Genomic DNA, 26,284 nt, shown 5'->3' with positions numbered 1-26,284 from the left:
AAACGCATTATGGAGTTTTAATTTTGGACGGATAGAGTTTTGTGAAATAAGGGGCTTATCGATTTCTTCGAAAATTTACAATGTTATTTTTTTGTGATTTGTACGCGATAACTGATAAGTTCTCTTCCTGCAAAAACCTAGGCCACAACATTCAATAACTTTCGCAGATATCTGAGTTAGCAGGTATCTTAAAATTGTTAACGTGATTTCCCCTACACGGTATGGACGGAAAGCGGAAAACGGTTCGGAAAGTTTTCACCCATCAATTTCCATTTGGCTTCCTTTCCATTTCCATTTCGTGTAATGGAACATGCCCGAGGAAGGGGAAAGTTTGATCTAATTGCTAACTTATTCATGTATTTCTATTATTTTATTTTAGTTGCATTAATTCAGTAAATCACTTTCTGTATCATTGCAATGTTTTTATTTTGGAAGTGTAAACATGGCCTTCTCGAGATAAGAAACTGCACATTCTGTTTAGGAAATAAAACTCTCCCAATCAAAACAACATTGCTCTGTCATTCACAACTATGTGCAATCTGAAGCGAAAGTTTACCGTTTCTTTCCTTCCCCAACATCTATCGCTAGCGTTTTAGCATGAAATCCCCCTCCCTATTTTTCAAATAAACAATTATCAGTTTTTTAGCAGTATAGTATTTTGCTAAATTTTAGTCTGGGAGATGCTTTTTAGCCCTTTTACAAGGTATAACTTCAAAAATGTTCTTCACGTTGGACCCAACCATGGTGGGTCCTCCTACCTCACTAAACTTGATATGCCATGAAATAAAACCTTTATTACAAAGGAAAATCAAATTTTACATTTAATTTACGCTCACGTAAAAAAGATATTTCATAGGCAATGAAGTTTCAAGTTTTTTTTATTGCTTAGGAGTTTGTTCTTAGTAAAGACTAATTTACACTGGTAAAGCTTTCACTAGTAGCCTATAGAGAAACCTTTGCTACGAGGTCTGCAGGGCACCACTCATTATCGCAGGGCAGAAATCCTTTTCACCCCCCCCCCCAAACCTATTGGTCAAGTCACGCCCTTGTAAATTACAAGGGGGGCTCTACAACTCTGCCTGCTTCTACCGATGATAGGTAATACTTTTTATAGTATTCAGAATGACTGTGACTCAGTTCGAAGCACAGCTTGTTGCTGAAGTTATGACGCAATGCCTTGAACATTATTAGTTGAGAGGTCAAACGGTACGAATTCGGTGGAAAAAAGTTGCCTTTTTCGAAAACGGAAAGTGGTACAGTAAGCGTACCGTTCTTGAATATCAAAATATCTTCTGCGCATGCTTGTACCGTTTAAAAAATCCACGTTCAGTTTGAACTCGAAAATGTCCAATATTGCCCGCAATGCCCTATTTCCTCGACGCCCCACTTGCTACACTTGACGCTCTGGAACCCAGGGTAATCTTTAGCTAGATTAGAAGTCCGAAAAAAGGTTACCTGATTATACCCTTGCTTGCTGCACATTACAAGGTACTTTTACTAGAAAGAACCAACCCATTTGCGCTGAAGAGCGAAAAGAAATACTACATTTGTCGTGATTTTTATAATTGTCTAATGCTTTTAAATGGGTAAAAGGAAATTCGTATTTAGATCAGATGTGGATCAAAGTGGTGGTGGGAGATAAAAAGGCACCTGGCACTAATAAATTTCACAAAGCCCATAAGCATAGGTCACCCTAGGCCCATAACCGCTGCAAAAGCCTCAAATTCATTTTTCTTGCCCAGTCCGACATTTCCCTCCCTAGACCGATATGGGCCTCCCTAGACTGATATGGCCGAAGAGTCATATTGATGCAAGGGGTCATATCGGTAACCCTAGGCCCATAACCGCTGCAAAAGCCCTCATATCCATTTTTCTTGCCCAGTCCGACATTTCCCTCCCTAGACCAAAATGTGCCTCCATAGAGCGATATGGCCTAAAAATGATATTGATGCAAGGGGTCATATCGGTAACCCTGGGCCCATAACCGCTGCAAAAGCCTCAAATTAATTTTTCTTGCCCAGTCTGACATTTCCCTCCCTAGACCAAAATGGGCCTCCATAGAGCGATATGGCCGAAGAGTCATATTGATGCACAGGGGTCATATCGGTCTGGAATAGTAAAACTCTCAATGGGCAAGCGGCATTGACTGGTCAACAGTCATGTGCCCGCATTTCTGATTGTCTTATTTTGATCCACAACTGGGTATACTTATTTCCTAGCGTAGACTTTTCGATCTCTGAATAGGCTCAGACGAAAATCTTTAGTAGCATGTTTGTTGTTTCAAAATGTTTACTTTTTTCAAAGCAATTTATAAACTGTAACGACCCTTGACAGTTTATGATTGTATTGCATTGTATTGTTTGGATTGAAGAAGCTTAATGCTGGGACGTTTTCTGAATTTAAGCACAAAAACAAAAAACTTTAATATCAATCCTATCATCCAATAGTAGTCAAAGTAGCAATCAAAGTGCAATCTATCCAGGGATTTATCAGATTAAGTACTCTTTGCTGGCAACAAAAGATGAGATAATTATCTCAGTAAATGATTAAATCCTCAAAGGCTTATGATTTTTAGATGCTTCACTTGACTGTTGTGTCTCTACTTCGCTTCTGCTGAGGGTAGATCTAAGGCCGAATTGCATTTTATATAGAATTCTGATTTTGGGAAAAAACTCTTGAATGGCTTTGAGAAAAGCAAACCTTTAGTAAACTGAAGCTTTTCGTCTGACACTCTTCAAAGTTTAAAACGTCAGAACATAGATTGAAAACTCTACGCTAAGAAATATATATACCCAGTTGTGGATCGAAATAGGCCAATCAGAAACACGAGCACATGACTGTAAAGGTTGATCAATCAGTGCCGCTTGCCTATTAGAATGTTACCAGTGGAGTCCTTAGGTGAAAACGAACTCCTTTTGTCTACACAGTAGCGGTTTTTTCGTGCTTATGTAGATAGATTCTAAAACTGCTAGGTGCTATGGTGGCACAACGATCGGGCTTTACCAAATAATCCGAAACATGTCGCCATTATAATTATTTTGCACAATCTGGGTTTTCTAGCAAATGCTGCCCGATAGCAGAATCGCAAGTTTTAGTTGTAATTTTAGATTTGCAAGACCGAGGTGGCTGTTCTCTTTGGGGATGGGTTTTGTTTCTAATATTAGATAGAACATGTTGTTTTATTCTATCCTCCAATCTTTGGGTGGTGCGTCCTACGTAGCCAGAATCACACTGGCACGTAAATTCATAAACAACAGAACTTTTTTTGTGGCAGGAACGCAGTCCTTTTGAATGGACGGAAGGGCCTTTTTTTGTACTATAAACAACACGTGGGTTGACCGCGAAGAAACAATTAGTTATGGCCTGTTTTATTTGGCTTTCAAAACGTAGGGAGCTGTTACCGATCCAGGGTAGTTTTAGATAGACCGGGCACTTTTGAGGACCAAATTCTACGTCAGCCGAGAAATTTCCCATTTTCTCCTTAATGTAAACTGAAATAACATCCTCTGGATAGCCGTTCTCCAGAAAAATCTTAGTTAGTTTTTCAAGTTCCGAGTCGAGTTTAGACTTGGAACAAATCATCAGTGCCCTATGTGTAAGCGTTTTGATGAGGCTGATTTTTCTTTGTTTTGGGCAAAACGAACTCCATCGAGTGTATAACCCCGAAAATGTGGGTTTACGGTATACACTAGTGAGAAATCTAGTGTCAGATATTTCAACCAAAACATCCAGAAATGGCAAGGAGTTATTTTCTTCCTTTTCAAATGTAAAATGTAGGGCTGTGTGAAGGCCATTAAGGCGTTTTAGGAAAGTATCACACTCAGCCTCTGTTTTGAAAATAGTATATGTGTCATCCACGTACCGAAAATAGACACCTGGCTTTTGGTTGTAATCGAACAAACGTTCTTCATAAAAGCCAACAAAGACATTGGCCAGCCCAGCCCAGGTCCCAGAGGGCTACCCATAGCGACATCATCTTTTTGTTGGTACACTTCATTGTTAAAGCTGAATTCAACTGAACGTGTTGCAGTTTCTATCATTTCAATGAATACTTCCTCTGGGAATGGTGGGCTATTAAGCTCGCTCCGGTACAAAGCGTCGGCACATATTTTGATGGTCTCACTCAAAGGGACATTTGTGAAAAGACTACTAATGTCGAAAGAACACATGAAAGATGTTTCGTTTTTGATGTTAAAGTTTTGCATGAACTCAGCGAACGTAAAAGAATCCTTGATGCAATGTTTTGAATATTTTTGAAGAACAGGGTCCAAAACTTCAGAAAGCCACTTAGCCAGTTTAAATAGGAGTGGAATATTTTCTTTAAAATTGACTATGAAAAATGCAAACATTTCAAAACATACTTAAACTTTTTATCGGACAATTTTACAAAACGAATGCCATTTCACAATATTTAATCATTTTCTAATAATTCAAGACGGATATCATCATTTATCATGAGTTTAAAGAACTTAAATGGAGAAATATAAAAACGTTGTGATACTAAATAATAGCAATACAGATTATATTATCAAAACTATGATTACAAACAAAGGAATAAATATAAAACTTAATCAGACCCTGTTGCCTTGCGGTACAAATCTTTGTAAATTTCGCTCATACTGTCGTTGAAGAGCTGTCTGTGTGTTTTGTTTGTATAATGGTGAGAATCGCTTGACCAATATTTTCTTGCGCTCAATGGGACAACAACGCTGCAAAATACAAAATATGTTTTGAAATGGCCTAAAACGGCGGTAAACATGGTACTAGAGTACAGTTGAACCCTATTAAATCTAGCAACTCGGGCTTTCCCTGACGAAGACTGATTTTCAATTACCATTTTATATTCCTAACTTATTGTAGTCAAATTTCGTACTCAGGGCTCAAACATTCGCTAAATCAGATTTTTTCCATACAAAAACTGCAGGATCGACTCAACTAAATCCGTCGGTGTACATTTTTTTCAAACTTGTCAGGGTCGTGTAAAATATTGGCTAATAACCAAAAGCTGAAAGAAGCAGCGTTATAAATATTTGTTATTATCTGACTCAATACTCTGAGTAGTGTCAAACAAAAAAGTATTTCAATTTCATGTTGCAATTCAATTTCAGTATTGGATTTTCTGGCCTTGGCCTTGAAAAAACTGTAAAAGAGACAATGTTGTGATCTTGTGGCACATACTTTTAAAAAGGTGAAGTGACTATCATCCATCTTACTATTCGAAAAGAAAGTTGACATAAATAGGAATCTACCAAAAGTGATAAGTTCATTTTGCGTTGATAAATATCTTTTTGAAAATTATCGGAAGAAATATTTGAACATGTTTTGTTTAGAAGATAAATTGTTTAATAGAACAATGAGAATGAAATGGGAGGTAAGTCTCAGCTGATAACAGAAATGACAGAACATTCAAGAAACCCTAAAGTTTGAACTTCGAACAAATTGATTTTGATCTGATTCGCAAACTGGGCACATTGAAAACAAGAATACTATTTAAGTCAGTCCTTAAGTCAGATGCCACATAGATAATATCATCCTATGGATTTCCACCCATGAATAGATCAGTTAATTATCGGTTATGTATCATGGCCGAATGAACATATCTCATTGTTCGTTTTGGCACTAACAACGAGACGACAATTAGCATAAATCTACCTTCTACCCGGAACTTCCTTAGAGATGCTTCTCTTGCTTGGACTTTCAGGCATCGGGACATCGTCATCAGATCTAAAATATTATGTCACAACGTTCAAGCAGTTATACAAATTTAATATGTCATAATATTACTATGAAAGCGTCATCGACACTGGTTGTTTCGTGACGTATTTATATGTATCACTTAGTGTAGTGACGTATGTATCATGGTAGTGTGTATAGGATCGTCGCATGACGGGCATCGCAGACGGAAATTAGGATGGCTACTAAGTATGCTCGTTAATAGATCAAGATTTACTTCGCCTACAAAGACGCTATAGTTAACAAGCTATCAAGATGAACAATTTTCAATTGCAATCAAATTTCAACAGAATTATGATGATAATTATCTTTCAAAACATTGGTAAATAAATACAGGAAAAGTTGAAAAAATAATGCAGTAATTGTTTGAGGGGTTGTAAAGTTATAATACATACATGTCACTCAGCAGGGAGTCTTCGAGTTCAGAATCTGTCAGCTCATATTGCTTGATGAATAGAAAATAATAAAATAGAAAGGAATTTTGAACTGAATAGAAAAGAAACCGGGTGGTGTGAAGAAAAGATAGAGACAGCATCAAGGAATTGTTGTTAAAAACAAAGGAATCTAAATTAACAACATCAACATAAAAAGTTCATCTTTCAGTTTAGAATTATGCTACGAAAATAAGCATTTAGTAGAATAACATGATAATTATTCAGCTTAGACCTACTCGGCACTGATTTAAAGAAGAAATATTTGTTTGCAATTTGTTTGTTTTTATCGATTCAGGTAAAAATTGTTAAAAAGTAAGTTTTATTAAGATAAGTTTTATTCCTTGCAGACACTTTGGACCAAGCTAGTCAAGGGTCGTAGTGTCAAAGCAATAAAATGTGAGGATGGCTCATAAGTCAGGGTCATGAACTTATGAGGACAACAGACTCAAAAGCCTTTGGGTCAAGCCCCTGCCATGCTGTTATGGTCATAGCTTGTACTCAGAGTGAGGCAGGTCCCCAGGACTCTGTAATCCTAGACATAGGCAGTGGCGTACCCAAGGGGGGAATAGGGAGGTCCGGACCCCCCTACTTTTCTAAAATATTCTCCTGGAGATTTGTCCAAAAAGGATGTAAAACTCATTTGGGGGGGGGGGGGGGGGGGGGTTTGTAGTATACTGTACGTTTGTGTCAATAACAATTGTAATTGTAAAATACTTTGCTATTTACCGTAGCTAACATGAATTAAATAATGAGGGGAAATTTTGCAAAAAGGGCGTTTCCCCGCATTTGGGAGTGTTTGAAGAGCCCCCAGACCCCGTCCCCCACTGCTGCAACCCTGGGTACGCCACTGGACATAGGAACCACGAGATTTGGTTACATCAAGAGGAGGTACACTGCAGGACGGCAGCTTCTCTGTGTCTCAAAAACTACTACCTGCCGAAGCTAGGTACTAAAAGAAAAAACAACATTTCGCGATGGTCCGTTTATATCGAACAAGAAACATATCTATCTAAAAAGATACGAGACATATACCCTAAGCACCAATTTGGCCGACCTGAAAACTAAATTAAGCTAAGTTTGTAAGCACAGAAGCAGCAAATATTAGTCTAAAAATCCAAAGTGAGATAAAATTAAAAATGACAGACACTGTTGAGACAAAAAGGAACGTTGCGTTCCGCGCTTTCTGCATTTTATTAAAAGATTTTTGCTTACCAATACAGAATCGTTTTTTCTCAACAAATCCTTTACTGTGCTGCGAACATGTGATCTAGTAATGTTGTGCTCTGGTGAAACCGAATTTTCAAATATCCTTGCTCGATTGCGGTTTCTCTCACTCGATACCGCTAAAGCCGCGCGGTAACGGTCTTCATCGTCAAATGACACAGGAGAAGTGATCGGGATTCTTGCACGGACAGTTGGCATTCCAGGTTTGCTGCTGGGAGAGCGATTGCCGCGCGTCGAAGGATGCGGGGACGATCTTGGTCGCTCTTGCACCGAATTCTCTACGTATTGATGTCGCACACTTCTGTTGCTTCCATTTGGAGATGTGGTACAATTAGTGCAGTCAGGTGCTGGTAATAGGCATTTCGGGCAGGAGAAAACTAGCAAAAGATTCAGACATGTCAAAAAACAACAAAATATGCATTTAATTTTGATCTCTAACGGACCAACGATCTTCAAATTTGCCCTCGTATATTCCAATGCCCTTTCATTGTCAAAAGACTAGCGATGCAATATGAAATGATAAAAAAGTCTAAAGTATTAAGACTCTTAACAATGCAAGAGCTTTAGAACAATTTTTAAATCGTTTTGTTTCATGTATAAAACTGTATGTCTGAAAGATGTATGTCCGAAGATTTTTTGTCCGAAAGTTTTCGAATGAAATTCAAATTGGATTTCAAGAGCTGAATCTTACACATAGAAACATTTTTTGCAAAAAAGAAACATAAAGACAACAACATTTAAAGGTGAATAAGCTCTTTAGAGATGCTTTTATGTTATATTTTGAGAGGTATTTTCCAATATGGGTTTATAAAACATGTTGGGCGTTAAACGAAGAACAAAAATTCATGAAAGCTCTTCCAACAAAGATGGAATCATAGGGAATCTATTATGCATTTCATACCACAAATACACTTTAGTGTATAGAGCAGGATGCTTGTAGATTGCAACTCCGAATTAAGGTAAACACTAATTTGCAACTGAGAACCTTCCTGTTCTATTAACATAAGCACGTGAAACTCTGCGTCAAGCACTTATTAAAGGGCCAATAAAATGGTGAACATAAATACCTGTGCTATCTCCGAAAGTTATTCTTTGATATCTTCTCGGTGAATTGTTGAAATCTCGTTTTGATATGAGATCTTGTGGGGCCCGGCCAGCCTTGAAAGGAGGCTTATGGAGCGATGTCTTTTTAGAGTTTACACGGCTAGGTGAAACTGATTTCGAAGGAAGGCCATTTCGGTTACTTTCTAGTCGGTTAGGGCATTCACAAATGCAGTGTTCTTCATGCTTTACAACGCTGCGCTTTGGTGAATGCTGCCGCCTCGGTGTTGTGATGATTGCCTCTTCTTCGGTTTCTGAGGAGGAAGAGGGAGGTCGTACCAATGGAATCTTTCTCGCAGAGTTTGTCTGTAAAACGAAAAGGGAATATTCAAACCAACTCCAAATGCCAAAAGGTTCTTTATTGAATAATATCTCTAAAAATGCATATATTTTTTGGCTAAATTTAATAATAATCATCATGCAATGTATGACTATGTATGAAGTAATATATAAAACTTACAACATAAGAACAAGCCTACTCTTCAAGTAAATTGAGAAGCAATGATACACTTAGAGAACAAAAGTATTGCGCAGCCTGAAGCATAGCGGCAGGACTGCTGCGAAATTACATAGCTTAACAAAAATTCAAATAGCTACAGTAAGTTTTATAAACGTCGTAAGATCTGAAAATGGCACGAAATAGAGAAAACATAGCGTACCAGAGTATTTCTCATCCGACTCTCTTCAGATAATTTCAGATAATGACCGAAAGTAAGCTAAAAATATATATCCAGGTGTGGAATCGAAAGAAACGCGATGAAAGAAAATTGCGGAAGATTTATCAAAATCTGGTATCAAAAATAAAGAAAGCAAGCGTATTCTCGATTTCTGCCAGTTTGTAAACTATATCGACACTAGCGAAAACAAGAAAATTTAGCTATCATGACAATAATACCTGCAAAATATTTCAATTGAAAAGGCTTTTGGTTGCACAAAACTGCAAGACCTTATTGAAATGAACTCGGAGATACCTATTTATGTTTAGGTGCCTAAAACTGTTATTTCTCTTACCGTTATTAGAGAATATGTTAGGAAACTTTGGTAGGAAACTTTGATGATGCAACGGGCCTGATTTCGGCGACAATTTTATGATATGTTGCAGCAGAATTCAGTCAATTACTTTTGCCACAAGCTACCAATTATATCTTTTCAATCTATTGAAATGTTGATTACGGAACAAATAATTTGTAAATTCCTAAAGAACAATTTATCTCCTTATTGAAGAACAAAGTTCCCGCGATAGTCAGGTACACCAAAGTGTCTTAATATCATTCGAAGAGTCGCCATAAAAACGTCAGGATATATATTATTTTCCAAGAACTCTAACAATTTTTTTTCTAAAATTGTCATTTTGTATCCAACAGAGCCTGTCGTTTTACGCCTGCCTAAAAATGCTTCAAAGAGGTTTCAAACCATCAAGATTAATCAATAAATAATGAAACTTCTAGATATTTTAAAAATTACTTTTTGATCTGTTGCCATTAGTTTGGGGCTTTGTTTGATTAATTTTCAACAATTGACAGACTTGTTCGGGAGATGAAGTAGTGTGAAACAAATTGTTCTAATACAGCAATATATAGCCAATAAACAACCGACGCAATTACACGTTTTTGGATTTATTGTTATTGTCAAATGTAATGCATTGAATTAAGGCTTTAAGATACTCAGAATTGTGCTAGATAGCACCAATGTGCAGATTAAAACTGCCTACTCATAAATACATTTGTCATAACCTCGATAAATTTTCAGCGTTTTCAACCTGATGTTCCAATGAACAAAACCAATCTTAACCCTTGTTAGGTTTAAATTGCAGCCTTAAACGCATGCGCAAAAAAATGTCACTATTTTTATCGATGCTCACTTATCTCCTCAACAAGACGACTAATGGCTTCAAATAGTATCTTGAATCTCGATGGCCATATTGCTTACAATGCTGACGCCATTACTCATTTGTCAAATATGCTCAAAGTTTACCAAGTGTATAATCAAAGTTCGCCGATCCAGAAAATCCAGGATGTTTTAAAGAATTTTCCGATAATAATCAGAGGTTTCTGGAAATCTTGCTATGTTTTTGGACAAGGCTTTTTGTGTGCTTTCTGTCTGGAGTTAAAGTTCTGTTAAAGCAATTACAATTAAGCTAAGATCCAAATATGATTTCAGCTAATACTTTTGATGGTCTAATTCCTAACAATTTTGTTTTCTTGCTGTTTTCAAACTATTTCTGCATATCTTCGACTGATAAAGGATTTCAGATATAAAACCAGACTAAGGCCTGGTTCAAACGTCGCACTTCTCATGTGCCGAATCTAACTCTGTTTGGAGCGACACTTGAGCAGGTTTAGCGCGACTCCCGTTTCAAACGTCGAACTTAATCACGTCGCGCCAAATGGGTTTTAGGATTATTACATGAAGTATCTTGGTTTAAAATTAAGGCACAAAGCAAAACAGCGACGAGAATTCAATGTTATGGATAAATTTTCAAAATAGATTAAACTAAATATAATTATGCATTGAGTTCGGTAGATGACAAGTTCGATGCTTGAAATCGTGCCGTGCTGGAGTCGTGCAGCTCGGCAAGCTCTGGCGATCCAAACTAGTTTGCCGCTCCTAACTAAATCTGCCGTACCAAATTGATTCAAACGTCGCGCCCCTCATGTACTTAATTCTCGAGTTAGGCTCGGCACATGAGAAGTGCGACTTTTCAACCAGGCCTTAATTAGACTTTATTTATCTTTAATTTTTGGCAGGCAGCTTATAAACAAGAATAGCTTACATTTTCCTCTAAGATTCATCTTATGCTGCTTTTAAACAAAGGTGGTACGAAGGCAAAGAAATATAGTATCATTGCAATCTTTAAGTGAAACGCAGAAAATTATGCCAATACGGAAAATGCAGCAAAGAGGCATGGAGTTAAATACCGTTCTGGTTGGTGAAATCCTAGATCTTGAAAGATGTTCTCTTGAGCTTGATGCAATACTGGTCTCTTCAATTCTGGTGCTTGTTGTAAATGATAACTGTGGATCAATGCCCTAAGAGAAAAAATAGTAAACAGTGTGTCTTTGATCAGAATGAATAAAGAATTATCATCATAATGTAAATTTATTTTCAGTAAGCCACATCTGAAGAAAACCGAGGTAGAGCTAACCAAAGCCTATCATTTGCATGCGGGAATGATATGCAGCACGAAATAAATATAAAAAAGGATATAGCAAATGTATATTTTTATATTAAAAATCGAAAGTTAAAACAAGGCTCGAGTCAAGTTCTCAGTCGACATTCTACAGCACGAAGTTCTCAATTAATCTAAAGTTATTTCCCGACTATGTTCCATGTATCAATGTTTACAACATCAGTGACGTAATCACCTTTTTTTCCAATAGGGGGAGGGATGGGGGCAAAAGGGTTCAAGGCCTTTTTAATAATTTCAGGCATTATTTGCATCGCAAAAAGTTTACTAGCTCGAATTATTAGAGGTTGTTCCCCTGCCCCCAGTGGATACGCCACAATAACATACAGGCATCTCTTCAACATTCTGCTTCCCTTGCCTTGGTCAATGCCTGTAGGTGGTGACATCACAAAATGTTTATTAGAAATTTCGAATTCAGATCACATCTACTGAGGGAGTATTTGGAAGACCTCTAAATGTGAAAAATCAATCACATGTGGCAGAAATTGATCAAGATATGGCCACATAAGCACAGGCTCTTTTCATCAAATCATTGTTATTTGGTCACTGAAACTCTACGAACCAAACCAAAATCAAAATATCAGACTGGACCAATAATTAGCTAATTGTCCATATTCAAAAGCATTTAGTAGCGCTGTTTCAGACTGTGTGGCCAAAAGTCAAATAGCAAAAAAATAGGTTCTTTCAAACATCACTCTTTAGAGCCCTATTCTTTTAAGATTAACATAGCCCCAGGACACGAGAGCAAAGTTTCCCATAAACAAAATATTCTTGTATAGAAAACTTTGACCGATCAATACTGCACCCCACCAGGAACGCCTTTGAGCTCTTAGCAACAGTCCGGCATACAACAGCTATCATTCAATTAAAGAAGAATATTCCCCTACTGTGATAAAAGGTGGTCTTACTAGGTGTCCGATTATAGTAATATAGCCCGTTAGTAAACCGTTCGGATTTAAAGGCTCTGCGGCGTGTTTATGATTGAAATTTTTTTTTTATAGTCTTTCCAGCAGAATGTAAATTGCCATCAAAATGCGTCGAGGCATAGGCCTTTAGTGAGATCTCACCAACAGATTCTTTACAGTATTACAGAGAAGGGAATTATGTATGCAATAATTCAACTGAAAGTTTGATTATCATGATTATAAACTGGATACATGGCTCGATGGCTTGCCCAAAGTTCTTTCCATGTGTCCATCAGCCTAAAATTGTTTAATTTTCATTGCTGAATTATAAAATATTGCAGTTGACCGTTCATTGTTATTTAGCCAAATTTACTTGGATATTGTATATTAATTATAAGTAATGTCAACCAGTATATTGTAATTAATCAATTTTATGTTGAAAAATGTTTTGAGTTTGAGTTTATCAGAAAGTCGATTGATGCGTGCAAACACTCCATGTCATTCAGCCCCCTTTTAAGGTAAAAGTCGGAGGTACAACTTAAAACCGTCCAATTATAAACACCAAATCATGAAAAACTGTCTATACACTATCCAGCACCATGCAAAAGGCCTAACGTTTCATGATCGTTTCTTGTTAAATTAGCAGCAATAGACACTGCTTATAAGAACAGCCCTTATAAGGAACATCGGGCTGCGATTCGTCCAAAAATGAACAGCATAAGAAATATGTTCAACAAAACTCAGGAAATGAAATAGCAGAAAAAATTGAAAAATGAAAGAACAGCAATAGAAAGACATAAAGCGATAAGCAAAATAGCATTAGTTACTTTATTGAGCACATGTTATTTTCGGACACTATTATGCACAGGAAATTCCCTTATAAATAAGAGACAAAATAAGAAACACGCTAGGCTGAATCAATTGTAAAAAAGGAGTGCATGATATTACATGTATCCAGATATAAAAAAAAGAAAGGTGGGTATAAGAATAAAAATATAACAAAGAAACCTACACGTTCAATGGGGTAATTTTGTGTTCTTGCCAGCAATATTTCGCGATTAACGTCATCCTTTGGTGCAAATGAAGGCGTTGGAAACAAAAACTGTCTAGAACACTGCTCGAATCTTGCTAGAACTTTGCCGTCTAAGAAAAGATAAAAAGCAAATTTGCGAGACGTGCAAGGTAGATCATGTATCAGACTGTATAGAACAATAAAAAGGGGGGTGGGGTATGCAGCGGTAAGTATAAAGATGTCAGGAAAGGCAGAAAGCATTTGTTGCCGTAATCATGAGCATTTATAAAAGAGCTTCTGAACTAGGGAGAAAAGTGTATAACGATTCTGACATCAAAAGCTTATCATAGGTAACGTATCATGTTGGAGTATTTGTAAGCACCATTGCATAGCATGGAGCTTGTTACTTTGTACTTTCAAGCCCCCTTTTCAAGTCTACAGCATATTAAAATCATATATGTAATGTAACAAGATATATGTAATGTTGAACCATTGGGTGTGCCATTGCAAAGTGCTGAATTTTGATCTTTGTATGATATTTTTGAGCCATCCTATAAGGTCATCCTATTAGGCCATCATATTACGTCATCGTAATTTTATCAAACAAATCCTCCAAAAATGAATAGCAATATAAAACACAGACTCCTCAACCAGGCAGCCCTATGTGTACCATCCCAAACATAGCACTGAAACGTAAGGGGAGCGGCATACCGTCATATCTTTCTGAATATTGCCTCAGTTCAATGCTAACAATCTCATCTAAAAAAGAAAAAAGTGTAATGATGATATCATAGAAGGTAATCGCATCCTCTTTTACGATATAGACGTATACAGGCGTGCATTAAATTGGATAATAAAACTTAATAAAACTGTGCTCTTAGACCATTGAAGTAATGTTTTCTATCAAATCTCTATTACTACAACTCTAGAAAGGGAAGGGCTTGAAAATTGAAGAGCATGGAAAGAGCATGGAAATAAAGAAAATGAACAGTGCATGCCTAAAGATTGGATATAACTGCAAATAAAATTACCCAACAACCGAACAACAATTTCGATATTAACTACTTTTCAACAAACTACAAGAATTATTTATCAGTTTAACAAAATAAGGAACAAACTTTAACAAATTAAAAATACCTTCCAATATTTCAAGTACATGGTCCAGTGTCCTTGCATTGGTAAAAATCTGTCAATAGGGCAGTCAAAATAACATTTCGACAACAACATTGAAATCTATTGATAATTGCAAGCTTGCTAACCAAGAAATTGTCCTACTCTATATTCTTTGTATGTTTCTTTTCATGACATATGAGAAAGATATCAAAATATTTGCAACAAGCAGCCTATCAAAAAGTACCTTATCTAGGGAGCTTGTAGCATTTGAAAATTATGAGATGAAAATGTTTCAACACCAACAACCACAACATAATAAAAAATATCATATAAATAGCTAGGAAACCATGAATTTAAGGCTTAACATATGAAGGTCATAGCAGCTATCATTAGACTTATATGAGACCATGGCACTAGTAATTAAAAAAGGTCTTAACATGCTATAAAGAACAATACTTTTGTTAAAAGACCACACACAATTCTTACCAAAATATTAATCTGCATCAAATCATTATTCATGAAAATGAAACAATCCATATACATACAGATTATAAAACAGCAAATATCTTATAATCTAGAGAGTCCACAGATATAACAACATAAAATGCAGCTATTGCACAATGAGAAGAAACATTTGCAATGTGGCTCTTTGATGGCAAAATCTTTAATTACCTTGATGACAAACCCTAATTAAGTTAATGCATCTTCTTGTCAACTTTTTGACTGCCAGAATTGTAGTTCTTTTATATCAAATAAGCATATAATGATTAAATTTAAAAGAGTTTCTGGTTTGTCTAGAATCAAAGGATATTTCAGAATCATAAAGAAAAATATAAAATTTGTTACCCACTCTTTCAAACATCAATTTTTCATTGAAGACAAAAGGGAAACTAGCAAAAACAGATTTGGTTCTTCTTGTCTGAGCTAAAAGTGAAACTGTAACAAACACAAAGTTTCTGTCAGTCAGATGCAAAGTTCCTGGGCAGGCAACCTGAAATTGAAAATAATTGAATAGGAAAATGAACACAAAATGGCAATATAATAAACTTTTGTGTCTTGCAAGAAGTGGTGTCGTAGCAAACAGGATTGGTAATACCTTTGGGTACTACCTTTAGGTACTTACATATTTCTGCATCATAAATTAACTAAACTACAGTACAATATTATTAAAGCACCCATACAGAAAATTAATGACAAAAAGAAAATAATATATATATATATATATATATATATATATATATATATATATATATATATATGGAGAGAAATACTTAGGAGGATTTATCTCTGTAGTTAGACCAATAGATGAGAGAACCCATACACGGCGTTGCCTTTCTTAATGACAAACATTTTCCTTGTAGCTATACTTTCTTTGGATCAAAAATTACTGAACATATATACTTTAAAAATCATATTTTAAATAAAAAGGTAATGCACTTGATTCATTTGCTTAAAAATAAAATAGTTTTTGTGCTTAAAAATTGCCCCTGAAAAATCACTTTTTACAGTTTTCATATTGCTCTTGTTCCTTAGTATAGTCAAGGACAGAACCAGACTACAACTTAGAGTGTTTTTTGTGCAGGAATAGTACATAAGTTGGTGTGAAATTCATTGCATGCATTTATCTAAAAATAAACAAAGCCTGCTAACTTGCCTATATTCTTTTCAGAGGCTTTTGTTGAGTGTATAAAACTTTAGAACCCATGCTGTATCTAATGCAGAAACATACCTGTGGTCAGATAAACTGACCAATCTTGGTTCCTTGGGTTAAAATCGATGCCATCAGACTTTTATACGTAGTAGTTTTAAGTAGAACGAATCATATAATAATGAAAAATATGATATATCAAGCACTCATGTTGAACTTGGCGCGAAGTTGACTGGGAAAGCCTGTCTCACAAAATAAACAGCACAAATCTTAATCTAAAGATTTTCTGAGTTGAATTTGATAGAATTTGAAATACAAGATAACTGAACGGCAGTAGATTTGACAAAATCTGAATGCGTTCGAAGACAAAGTAAGTTTTCCTTCTTACGATGCCAAAAAATCAAGCTTTGTCACTTAGTGCTATACTAAAAGCAACAGAAGAATAAACAAGGAATAAGAATTACCTGCTTGACTTTAAAATTGACATGGCATTTAAGTGCAGGCCGAGGCATCCTTCTTCGTCTAATAAACAGTAACCGAATGTGTAAACAAACCTCTCTGGGTACAAATTTCGCGCTGCTGTCAACGAACGCCACTGAGCCTCTTTTTCAAATTAACAGGAAAGAGGCTAGTAATATAAGTTAAAAGGCTCGTAAAATATGGATGGCTCATTTTGATTTGAGATAATTATGAAAGTTAAAATTCGAATATTTTTGCACAAAAATAAAACAGAAAAGCCTGTTCTGACAGGAATTGCGAACGATTCTTTTCTGCTTGCCTACCACTTAAAGAGTTAGAATTCCACCAATGGAAGGAACAGATAGGATTGAACCACTCTCAATTCTCTAAAATTTTGTGTTTGATTGGTCTTTGACCACATGAGATATTATAGAAGAAGGTAATTGATATAAAAGAATTGATTTTTTACTACTATTTTTATAAATTCTACTTGATTTATACTACCTAGAATTTTACTTGATTCGGAAAGTTTACCTTTAAAATTGGGATTTTATGCATACTAAAATGTAACAATGACGGTTGTTTCAAAGCATTCTCATTAAGTACACATAGATTACAACGACAAACGAACAGTAAAATATTCAAGCCAGAAAACAGACTTGCAGGATATATGTACTTGCACGAAGTAAAGACTTGTCAGAAAATTAATCACCTTTTGATCACCTAAAATATGCTTAATAATTGAAAAAGTCGAATCATAACGAAATGATGCTGATTTCTGCTTATGTGTGAAGCACTCTTCTGCTAGCGCTAATGTAGAAATGTTTCCTGATTCTCGTGTGAAACTTGACGATCTACATCTCGTCAAAATAGCTTTTTAACGCAAAAGCCAAAAAAGCAAAACACTGTCCAAATGCAATCATCCACATGCTTAGACTTTTTGTCCACGTAGGAAATCTGGCATTCATCGCAGGCTGAGGAATAATGGCAATTTGGTTGAATGAGATTGAAAAAACTAGGAACAATCTCAATCTGGTTGAACAAAAATTCGAACAAAAGCTTCTGCATATTGTTTTACGGCTTCATGATACTGGAAACAGAAATGCAAAATTCAAAATACAAAATACAAATTTTCCAATGGGAAAAAGCTGCCAGGGATTTATCCAGTTCATGGTCATTCCGTTCAAAATTTTCTACATATCAATTTCTGTGAGTGGTAGGATAAGGGTAGGGGTACTTCGCTTACCTCTCTTTGGCGCCCAGTGCAACAAACAAAGGATTGGAAAGTGGTAGGTGTGTTTTATTTTTGTGCAAATAAGTTCTCAGAAAATTAATCTGATTGTTATGGGAATATCAGCTTTTGAATAGTAACCTAATTCCTGTGCGAAAGGGTCCCCTGGAGCTGTTGGAAATGCAATATGCAGTTCAAGTCCAAAATATATCGGGAATATGCAAACTCGAGAGGTAACAAGCAAGGACACAACGGGATGTAACAAAGAATTGTTTCACAACACATAATTCAGACAAGACAAGGACTACAACTCAAAAACAAACTAATTTAATCAGTTACTAATTTAAAGTGACGACAATATAAAGAGATGTATCAATTTTACTTTGCATGCGTTTTAAGGTGCTTTTTCCTTGTTACTGTCTGATTGAATCTCTTTCCACAGATTTCGCATTCGTACGGTTTTTCTCCGCTGTGAATTCTAAAATGTATACGAAGATGCGAAGAGCGGTTGAACCGTTTCCCGCAAATTTCGCATAGATACGGTCTTTCTCCACTGTGAACCCGCAGATGTCTAGTTAAATGCGTTGATACGACAAAACCTTTTCCACATTCTTGACATCTATACGGTTGTTCTCCAGAATGGATCCTCATGTGAACCTTAAGGCTACTCATCTTCGTGAACTCCTTGTTGCAATGCATACAAACACATTTCTTGTCCCCTGTGTGCTTGTTCACGTGATACTGCAAGCTAGAAGTGCTGTTGAAGGACTTTCCGCAAAACTTACAAGAGTATCGCTTATCTTCGTTGTGTACCTTCATGTGAGAATCTAGAAGGTTCTTTCCAGCAAACGAATTGCCACAAACCTTGCACTGAAATGAGTTTTTGTCAGTGTGAATGGTCAGATGTTTCTGCAGTATAGCAATGTCAACAAACTCTTTGCCGCAGAACTCACATTTATGAGCTGAGAGTCCACTATGTACAAGAAGCTTGTGGTTAACCAGGTTATGTTGGGTCGAAAAACAACTGTCGCACTCATCGCAAGGCCAAGATAGTAGCGTTGCTTTCTCTGAATTAAAAGTAAACAGAGCTAAATCAAGGAAGTTTTTTCAGACAATCGATTGATACTTGAGTGGCTTCAGCGATCTGTCAATCAATCTAAGCCAATCAACAAGCGTTCTAATGAAATCAATCACACTCATTGGTCAATTATTGATGGACAAATGGCTGAAGCGACTTTAGTATCTGTTGATTGCTTTTAGGAATGCACGATTTTATGAACGAACTATTGGATTAGAAAAAACGAATGAACGCTGAAAACATGTGTGCAATATAGAAGATGTATTTAAGCTTTACCTTTCTCGCTGGACTTTTTCCCTGGCATTTTTGTTGCTGTATTTCCAATAGAACTTTCATGGTTGACAAACGCATTCCAGAAAACACTTTTCAAAACATGATTTTCTTCTAGGGACATCATCTGCTCTGAGCCTGTAAGATATGAATTTGAAAATAGCATAGAAAAATTGAAACATACCAAACTAAAATGCTTTTCGTCTGACACATTTCAGCGTGTAGACGTCGGAAATGTCTCAAGGTAAACAGAAAATCTATATACATCCAGATGAGGATTGAAAGAAAAAAAAGAAGCATATTTAATTGACTCTTTTTATTCAAATTGGTGGCCGATAACCTTTTGCCTCTCAAAAATTAAATAAAACAGATGTTAGTTATTAACTACATATATAATGACAACAAATAAATAAATCTAAGTAAAAATCAATTTTCTTTTCTAGAATTAAAAGAATCTTGGCAGAAAATTATGCGTACTAATTAAAGTTTAGAATAAAAACCTGAACTTTTAAAAGGACTTGCGAAGAAAACTTACAATTGGCAGTGAACAGCAATAGATTCACAACTTTATTGCTCATTCTAAGGTTGGTTGTATGACAATTAAAAGGACAAGAAATGTTTGTTGTTGGCTTTGTTTTTTCAACTGAAATCTTTTTCAAATTTTGTGTCACGGTTGCCATTAGTAGTAGGATAAACTAGTTTTCTACATACTAAAAGTAATACCTAAAATTTGGACACTGCCATCAAATGCTACTAGACTAATAGCTGTAACTCCAGCCTTCTTATACAGTTCATCAATCTAAAAAAGGATCAAAATTTCAACACTCCATTATTAACACACAACGATTTAGAAATTCTTCAATTAGTACATTATGAGGATATGAAAAATTCTACAATAACAAATCTATTGTATTTAAATATTCACAGAAAGTGTTGCAGGAGGGTTGCAGACTTTCAAACTTCAAATTTCACTTTCAAATATTTAAAAATCAGCCCTCGAGATGACTTTCAATTTGCTTACTAATACTCTTAAGGGATCGCGTTCCTAATTGGCCTTATACAATCCACAACTGGGTACATATACATCCTAGTGTTTCTGATCTATGTTCTAACAATTTATACTCTGAAGAATGTGAGAAGAAAATCTTCAGCAACATGTTTCAAAATGTCTGCTTTTTTCAAGCCATATTGAGCAACCTTTCATGTGTCCACTACAAATTAAATTATAAGGGCTGTAGTGAATAACAGTTTGAAGACAAATGTCAAAACGAAATTCAATAATAGCAACATGAAACAGGCAAACTCTAACTTGATATTCAGAGGTTTACTGGTTATTTGCTTGCATTGTAACAATTGTGTTTCAACTGACAGAGTTCTGACTCTCGATAAAAGGAGTGCGCTTGACATCAAATTTCATTTTAAATGAAATAGGTGACTGGAATTTGTCATTAGTTAAAAACAACATGGTGTGGTTTTGAATGAGTTAATCAAGAGGTAAGAACTAACAAACAAGTAGAACTTACATTCGCTTTTATATTCTTTACCTTCCTAGCTACAAACTTCTTTTTCTGTTCATCATCGGCAAAACTATTTGCAATAGTTACCTAAAAATTCCAAATAACAAATATATACTTAACTGATAGTTAATAAAAATAATTATAACTCCTAACAAAATAATTTTTTTATAAAGTGCTAAAAATAATGTATAAGGTACTTAATACAAAGTTTATTTGCAAAGAACATATTGCAGCTTAAAAATTTACTTTTGGAAAAATTCAAAAATTTCAATTTTTTCAATGCTAGAAACTTTGTCAATAATTCAAATCACCAAAATTTAACCCTAGACAATGAAGTTTTGAAACCAAAATCCACAAAAGTAATTAATTAAGGCTATCTGAAAAAATTCATCGACATCTTTTGGGAAACTGCTGTTTTCATGAAAGTTGCCATGACATTGGCTTTAGTAATTATCAAGGAAATCTTAGTTATTCTATGACTTTCAAACTGTAATGTATGTTTGGTAAAGACTTCTGTGGCTTGATAACAATGTTATGTTACAAAAAGTAGCTTGATGTCCCAGACGTTGGCCCGTTTTCAAGATGCTGGTACAAGACTGAAATAGAATATATATCAGGCATGGCCATAAGACTTTTAACAGGATAGCAGCAAACAGCTGTTCTAGTCATTTCCAGGTGAGTTATTCGAAGGTTAATAAGTATCGAAGCAAAGGAAAATTGATTTAAAGGAGAGCAATTTTCTTCCTGGAGCAATTCAGGAGAGCAATTTGTAGCTCCCCTCCAGCATTTGAAGGAAGCCTGGAGGCGAGAAAAAACTATGGCTCTCCTCAAATGACCAGGCCTGATATAGGGTTATGAAATAGATATTAGATACTACCTGCAGTTTATATTTTGAATGTTCAATCAAAAAGCCTGCCATCCCTTTCCCTTAAGCTAGTACTGTATTGTTCTAGTACTGTTAATGACCATCCTAGTCTTAAATTAGACTTTTCCCATACCTTACTTCCTGTTTCACCAAGGATGTCTTTATCCAGAACCTGGTATGTTTGATACAGCTGGCCATTACTTTGAATTCCAGCTGCACTTGAATCTTGACTGGTAGCTGCTTGTAGATCATTTCCCAAGTTGGTGATATGAATATTCACTCCCTGTGAATGCACATCAGGTTCTTGTAAGCTGCTATCTTGCTGGGTGACAAATTGAATACCACCATCACTTGGAGACTGCTGTGTTAGTAGAAACTTTAATGTAGCTGTGTCTAAGGTCAAATCTTTCACTTGCAACTGCAACAAAAAAACAAAAATTAAAAGTTTACATATAAATAGAATTTATCATGGGTGATACGGCTGCATTGTTTTGACCGGAGCTTTAATCAGGTATTGATCTTGATTATCTGTTGAGACCCAATCAGTGTATAAGATAGCATTTTGGGCATTTTCTAGCTTTTTCACTCTCTAGACACAAATCTTGAGGGCTTTAAACAAATTTCTATGGCACACACATTGATCATTGAAAGTTTGTGGTCAACAAAATTTATTGTTTTACAACTTTCAGGCAGTGGTGGTTTTAGGTGGTCTAGAGAGGGCCATGGCCCTAGGCCCCACGTTTATGAGCCAGAAGGGGCCTGCAACTAAGAAAAAACAAAAATTGCAATAACATGTTTTAGGCACTGGGACCAAAGCTGGGTTCTGCAGTTCCGTAACCAAAGATGCCCATCATTGTCGTTGTATAGTGCCTTGTCAGATTCTGACATGCCCATAAGGTGAAGTAAATGCATTAAAAAAAATTTACTTTTACCTTTAATTTCTACTACCAAATTCCCTTCAAACAATTCATATATGTATTTCAGTTTCATATTTTAAAATTCCAATACACACCTTCAATTAAAGCTACATATACATTATACAAAAAAGAAATTTAAATTACAGAGAAACTAGATACCAAATACAAGATACAAGGGAAAATAAATGGAAAAGAAAATGCATGGAGGGGAATTTCTTAATTTATGTAACCTAATCGAGGAGAGAGCACCCCCTTTAGCCATACTTTGTATAAAAATAAAAATAAATTGAATGGATTCATTTTATAGTAGCTGTCACTAGCAACAAAACGAATGAACTTTTGTCAAATAAATATGGTTTAAGGTTTTAATAATCTTGTCACTTTGCTTTGCATTTTCTTTGTACTTGATTATTGTACAAAAATTCTGAGCGATGTTGGGCCGTAGCCGTCGCTCTCATGCAAATGGTACCCCTCATGTCAAATATGTACCTGACGTGTCGAATTTTCAAACGCGAAAAAAAATATAAAGATACCAATAAAACCAACAGATGATGATATTCATGTATTCGGCAACTCTTCTTTATCCGTTTTCACTTAATATCGGGGTTATTGCCGATCGTTTTCTGTCAATATTCAGTAAAGTAAACCAACCACTATAGGCCCGGTGAACACAAAACAAAGCTCCCACGACTAAGTGTCGAGTCTTGTTCAGAAAGGCAGGGGATTCCCTGTGTATCAGCAATGATTGCTGGGGGGTACGGTCAAAAATTAATCGAATTCATCTTCAAACACGTAATTCGAAGAAACGAAAACACTCAATGAAACGACATGTGCTACAAAGAATACAAAGTATCATCAAATACGTGTGTAATAAGATTGGTACCACATTATCTTGATCAAAATAAATCAGAATCTAGCTTTTTTCGCTCCGCCACCAAGAGACGGTAGAGACTTAGTCTCTGGAAGGGTCGGCTCCGTGTACCCCTCCTGTCGAATTTTGGAAAACTTGCCAAAATGCGCCGCTTCTCAAGTTTAGATGAAATCTAATATCAAATAAGTGTGTAATAAGATTGGTAACACATTATCTTGATCAAAATAAATCAGAATCTAGCTTTTTTCGCTCCGCCACCAAGAGACGGTAGAGACTTGGTCTCTGGAAGGGTACACGGAGCCGACCCTTCCAGAGACCAAGTCTCTACCGTCTCTTGGTGGCGGAGCGAAAAAAGCTAGATTCTGATTTATTTTGATCAAGATAATGTGTTACCAATCTTGTTACACACTTATTTGATATTAGATTTCATCTAAACTTGAGAAGCGGCGCATTTTGGCAAGTTTTCCAAAATTCGACAGGAGGGGTACACGGAGCCGACCCTTCCAGAGACTAAGTCTCTACCGTCTCTTGGTGGCGGAGCGAAAAAAGCTAGATTCTGATTTATTTTGATCAAGATAATGTGTTACCAATCTTATTACACACTTATTTGATATTAGATTTCATCTAAACTTGAGAAGCGGCGCATTTTGGCAAGTTTTCCAAATTTCGACAGGAGGGGTACACGGAGCCGACCCTTCCAGAGACTAAGTCTCTACCGTCTCTTGGTGGCGGAGCGAAAAAAGCTAGATTCTGATTTATTTTGATCAAGATAATGTGTTACCAATCTTATTACACACTTATTTGATATTAGATTTCATCTAAACTTGAGAAGCGGCGCATTTTGGCAAGTTTTCCAAATTTCGACAGGAGGGGTACACGGAGCCGACCCTTCCAGAGACTAAGTCTCTACCGTCTCTTGGTGGCGGAGCGAAAAAAGCTAGATTCTGATTTATTTTGATCAAGATAATGTGTTACCAATCTTATTACACACTTATTTGATATTAGATTTCATCTAAACTTGAGAAGCGGCGCATTTTGGCAAGTTTTCCAAAATTCGACAGGAGGGGTACACGGAGCCGACCCTTCCAGAGACTAAGTCTCTACCGTCTCTTGGTGGCGGAGCGAAAAAAGCTAGATTCTGATTTATTTTGATCAAGATAATGTGGTACCAATCTTATTACACACGTATTTGATGATACTTTGTATTCTTTGTAGCACATGTCGTTTCATTGAGTGTTTTCGTTTCTTCGAATTACGTGTTTGAAGATGAATTCGATTAATTTTTGACCGTACCCCCCAGCAATCATTGCTGATACACAGGGAATCCCCTGCCTTTCTGAACAAGACTCGACACTTAGTCGTGGGAGCTTTGTTTTGTGTTCACCGGGCCTATAGTGGTTGGTTTACTTTACTGAATATTGACAGAAAACGATCGGCAATAACCCCGATATTAAGTGAAAACGGATAAAGAAGAGTTGCCGAATACATGAATATCATCATCTGTTGGTTTTATTGGTATCTTTATATTTTTTTTCGCGTTTGAAAATTCGACACGTCAGGTACATATTTGACATGAGGGGTACCATTTGCATGAGAGCGACGGCTCCGGCCCACTATGGCTGAAAATTCTAGTAGTGTAATAGTGTAATAGTGAAATTGCAAGCAAACACAACTTGAATGCATCCTTTGCAAACGGGTTTGCACAAATAATGGGTTACCTATAAAATAAACTTTAGGCTTGGTAGGGACTAAAACCAGTTTTATGACTCGTGCAATCTTAGATGTATTGAGAATGGTTTTCTGAAGGACTCTGTCCGAGAAAAAGACCCTGAAAACAAACTTGGTCTGAGAACAATCTAAAATGCAGTTCTGAGTCTACACAAAAACGAAGGAAATCGAAAGCGAGAAACACGGCGATCAGCTTAGAAACCGTTTCGCTTTCTTGATGAACATAATGAAAGCTTAAAAAAAGAACGCAAAGTACGGCCTAAGTTTGATATGACAAAAAACAGAAATAAATACTTGAATTCTCTCTTCGTTTGAAGCAAATGTGTCCAGTGTCAAGCCAATAGGCCTGTTCACATCAATCCCATCAAGTTGTGGTACGGGGTTTTCTTTTAAAATAATTGTGTTTTCCATTGGAAATGGCCTCATGAAGATCCCTACCACTTACCAGCAGATCCTGGAATCCTGGATTGATTCATGCCTGCTCCGCCGCAGTGACAAATCCCTCCACCAACCTTCGTGTAAAAAAGTCAAGCACTTCCAATGAACTCCACAAACACCTCAAAACATTTCGAAAAATCTAATCATAAGAGATTATGAATCTCAGGATATCACCAGCGAATTAAATAAACTGGCATATTTCACCCAAAACGAGCTCCTCTTCCCAGGAAACCCTACCAACAACGAAACCACTCCTCAGGGCACCCAGACAGGGGGCCCGCACTACCTCAACTTCGAACCCCCTTCACCAAAACCATAAGTTCTACCTTTTGTTGTCCCATTCGACATCAAAACTATAAATATAGGTTTCGTCCTTACTAAACATTGGTACTTGATTTCACCAGACGTGCTCTAGCCCTCACTAGAAGGCCTAACCTCAAAGATCAACTGGTCCACTCTTAATTAGGCCATTAACGCAAAGCCCCTTCTCGAAGCATCATGCGCCTTTAACATTAACAATATATAAATATTACACTAGAGGCACGGTTACGTC

General features: G+C 36.3%; 2 protein-coding genes across 2 annotated transcripts; both read right to left on the bottom strand.

Annotated features, from left to right (window-relative positions):
* Window positions 1–74: 74 nt before the first annotated feature.
* On the bottom strand, window positions 75–18,167 carry LOC135694673 (uncharacterized). The gene is made up of 11 exons (XM_065213499.2): window positions 16,822–18,167; window positions 15,560–15,700; window positions 14,734–14,782; window positions 14,308–14,355; window positions 13,597–13,727; window positions 11,411–11,521; window positions 8,459–8,798; window positions 7,380–7,768; window positions 6,129–6,178; window positions 5,653–5,724; window positions 75–4,709 (listed from the first exon to the last, which is right to left on the bottom strand). Exons 1-11 carry the CDS (start codon window positions 16,867–16,869, stop codon window positions 4,568–4,570), a joined length of 1,521 nt encoding a protein of 506 aa, XP_065069571.2. The 5' UTR covers window positions 16,870–18,167; the 3' UTR covers window positions 75–4,567.
* Window positions 18,168–18,306: 139 nt separating this feature from the next.
* Window positions 18,307–25,798, bottom strand: LOC135694674 (uncharacterized). The gene is made up of 6 exons (XM_065213500.2): window positions 25,588–25,798; window positions 21,911–22,195; window positions 20,919–20,999; window positions 20,119–20,194; window positions 19,402–19,533; window positions 18,307–19,114 (listed from the first exon to the last, which is right to left on the bottom strand). The coding sequence occupies exons 1-6, from the start codon at window positions 25,717–25,719 to the stop codon at window positions 18,426–18,428; spliced, it is 1,395 nt and encodes a 464-aa protein (XP_065069572.2). The 5' UTR covers window positions 25,720–25,798; the 3' UTR covers window positions 18,307–18,425.
* Between the last annotated feature and the right edge of the window lie 486 nt (window positions 25,799–26,284).

Source organism: Rhopilema esculentum, chromosome 8 (assembly GCF_057945365.1).
Source record: "Rhopilema esculentum isolate cy_ngs chromosome 8, ASM5794536v1, whole genome shotgun sequence".
NCBI lineage: Eukaryota > Metazoa > Cnidaria > Scyphozoa > Rhizostomeae > Rhizostomatidae > Rhopilema > Rhopilema esculentum.
The sequence above is the reverse complement of the archived record's forward strand: the minus strand, read 5'-3'. Positions and strand labels throughout refer to the sequence as shown.

What these genes read in the sequence shown, in the direction of transcription:
- LOC135694674 (XM_065213500.2), bottom strand. Translation starts at nt 25,719, where the DNA reads ATGAGGCCATTTCCAATGGAAAACACAATTATTTTAAAAGAAAACCCC. An exon ending in CAAACGAAGAGAGAATTCAA is followed by an intron (nt 22,196 to 25,587) that starts GTATTTATTTCT and finishes TTTTTGTTGCAG; the next exon opens with TTGCAAGTGAAAGATTTGAC. An exon ending in GAAAAAGTCCAGCGAGAAAG is followed by an intron (nt 19,115 to 19,401) that starts GTAAAGCTTAAA and finishes CTTTTAATTCAG; the next exon opens with AGAAAGCAACGCTACTATCT.
- LOC135694673 (XM_065213499.2), bottom strand. Translation starts at nt 16,869, where the DNA reads ATGCCTCGGCCTGCACTTAAATGCCATGTCAATTTTAAAGTCAAGCAG. An exon ending in TCAATTTTAAAGTCAAGCAG is followed by an intron (nt 15,701 to 16,821) that starts GTAATTCTTATT and finishes TTTCAATTTCAG; the next exon opens with GTTGCCTGCCCAGGAACTTT. An exon ending in GACTCCCTGCTGAGTGACAT is followed by an intron (nt 5,725 to 6,128) that starts GTATGTATTATA and finishes ATAATATTTTAG; the next exon opens with ATCTGATGACGATGTCCCGA.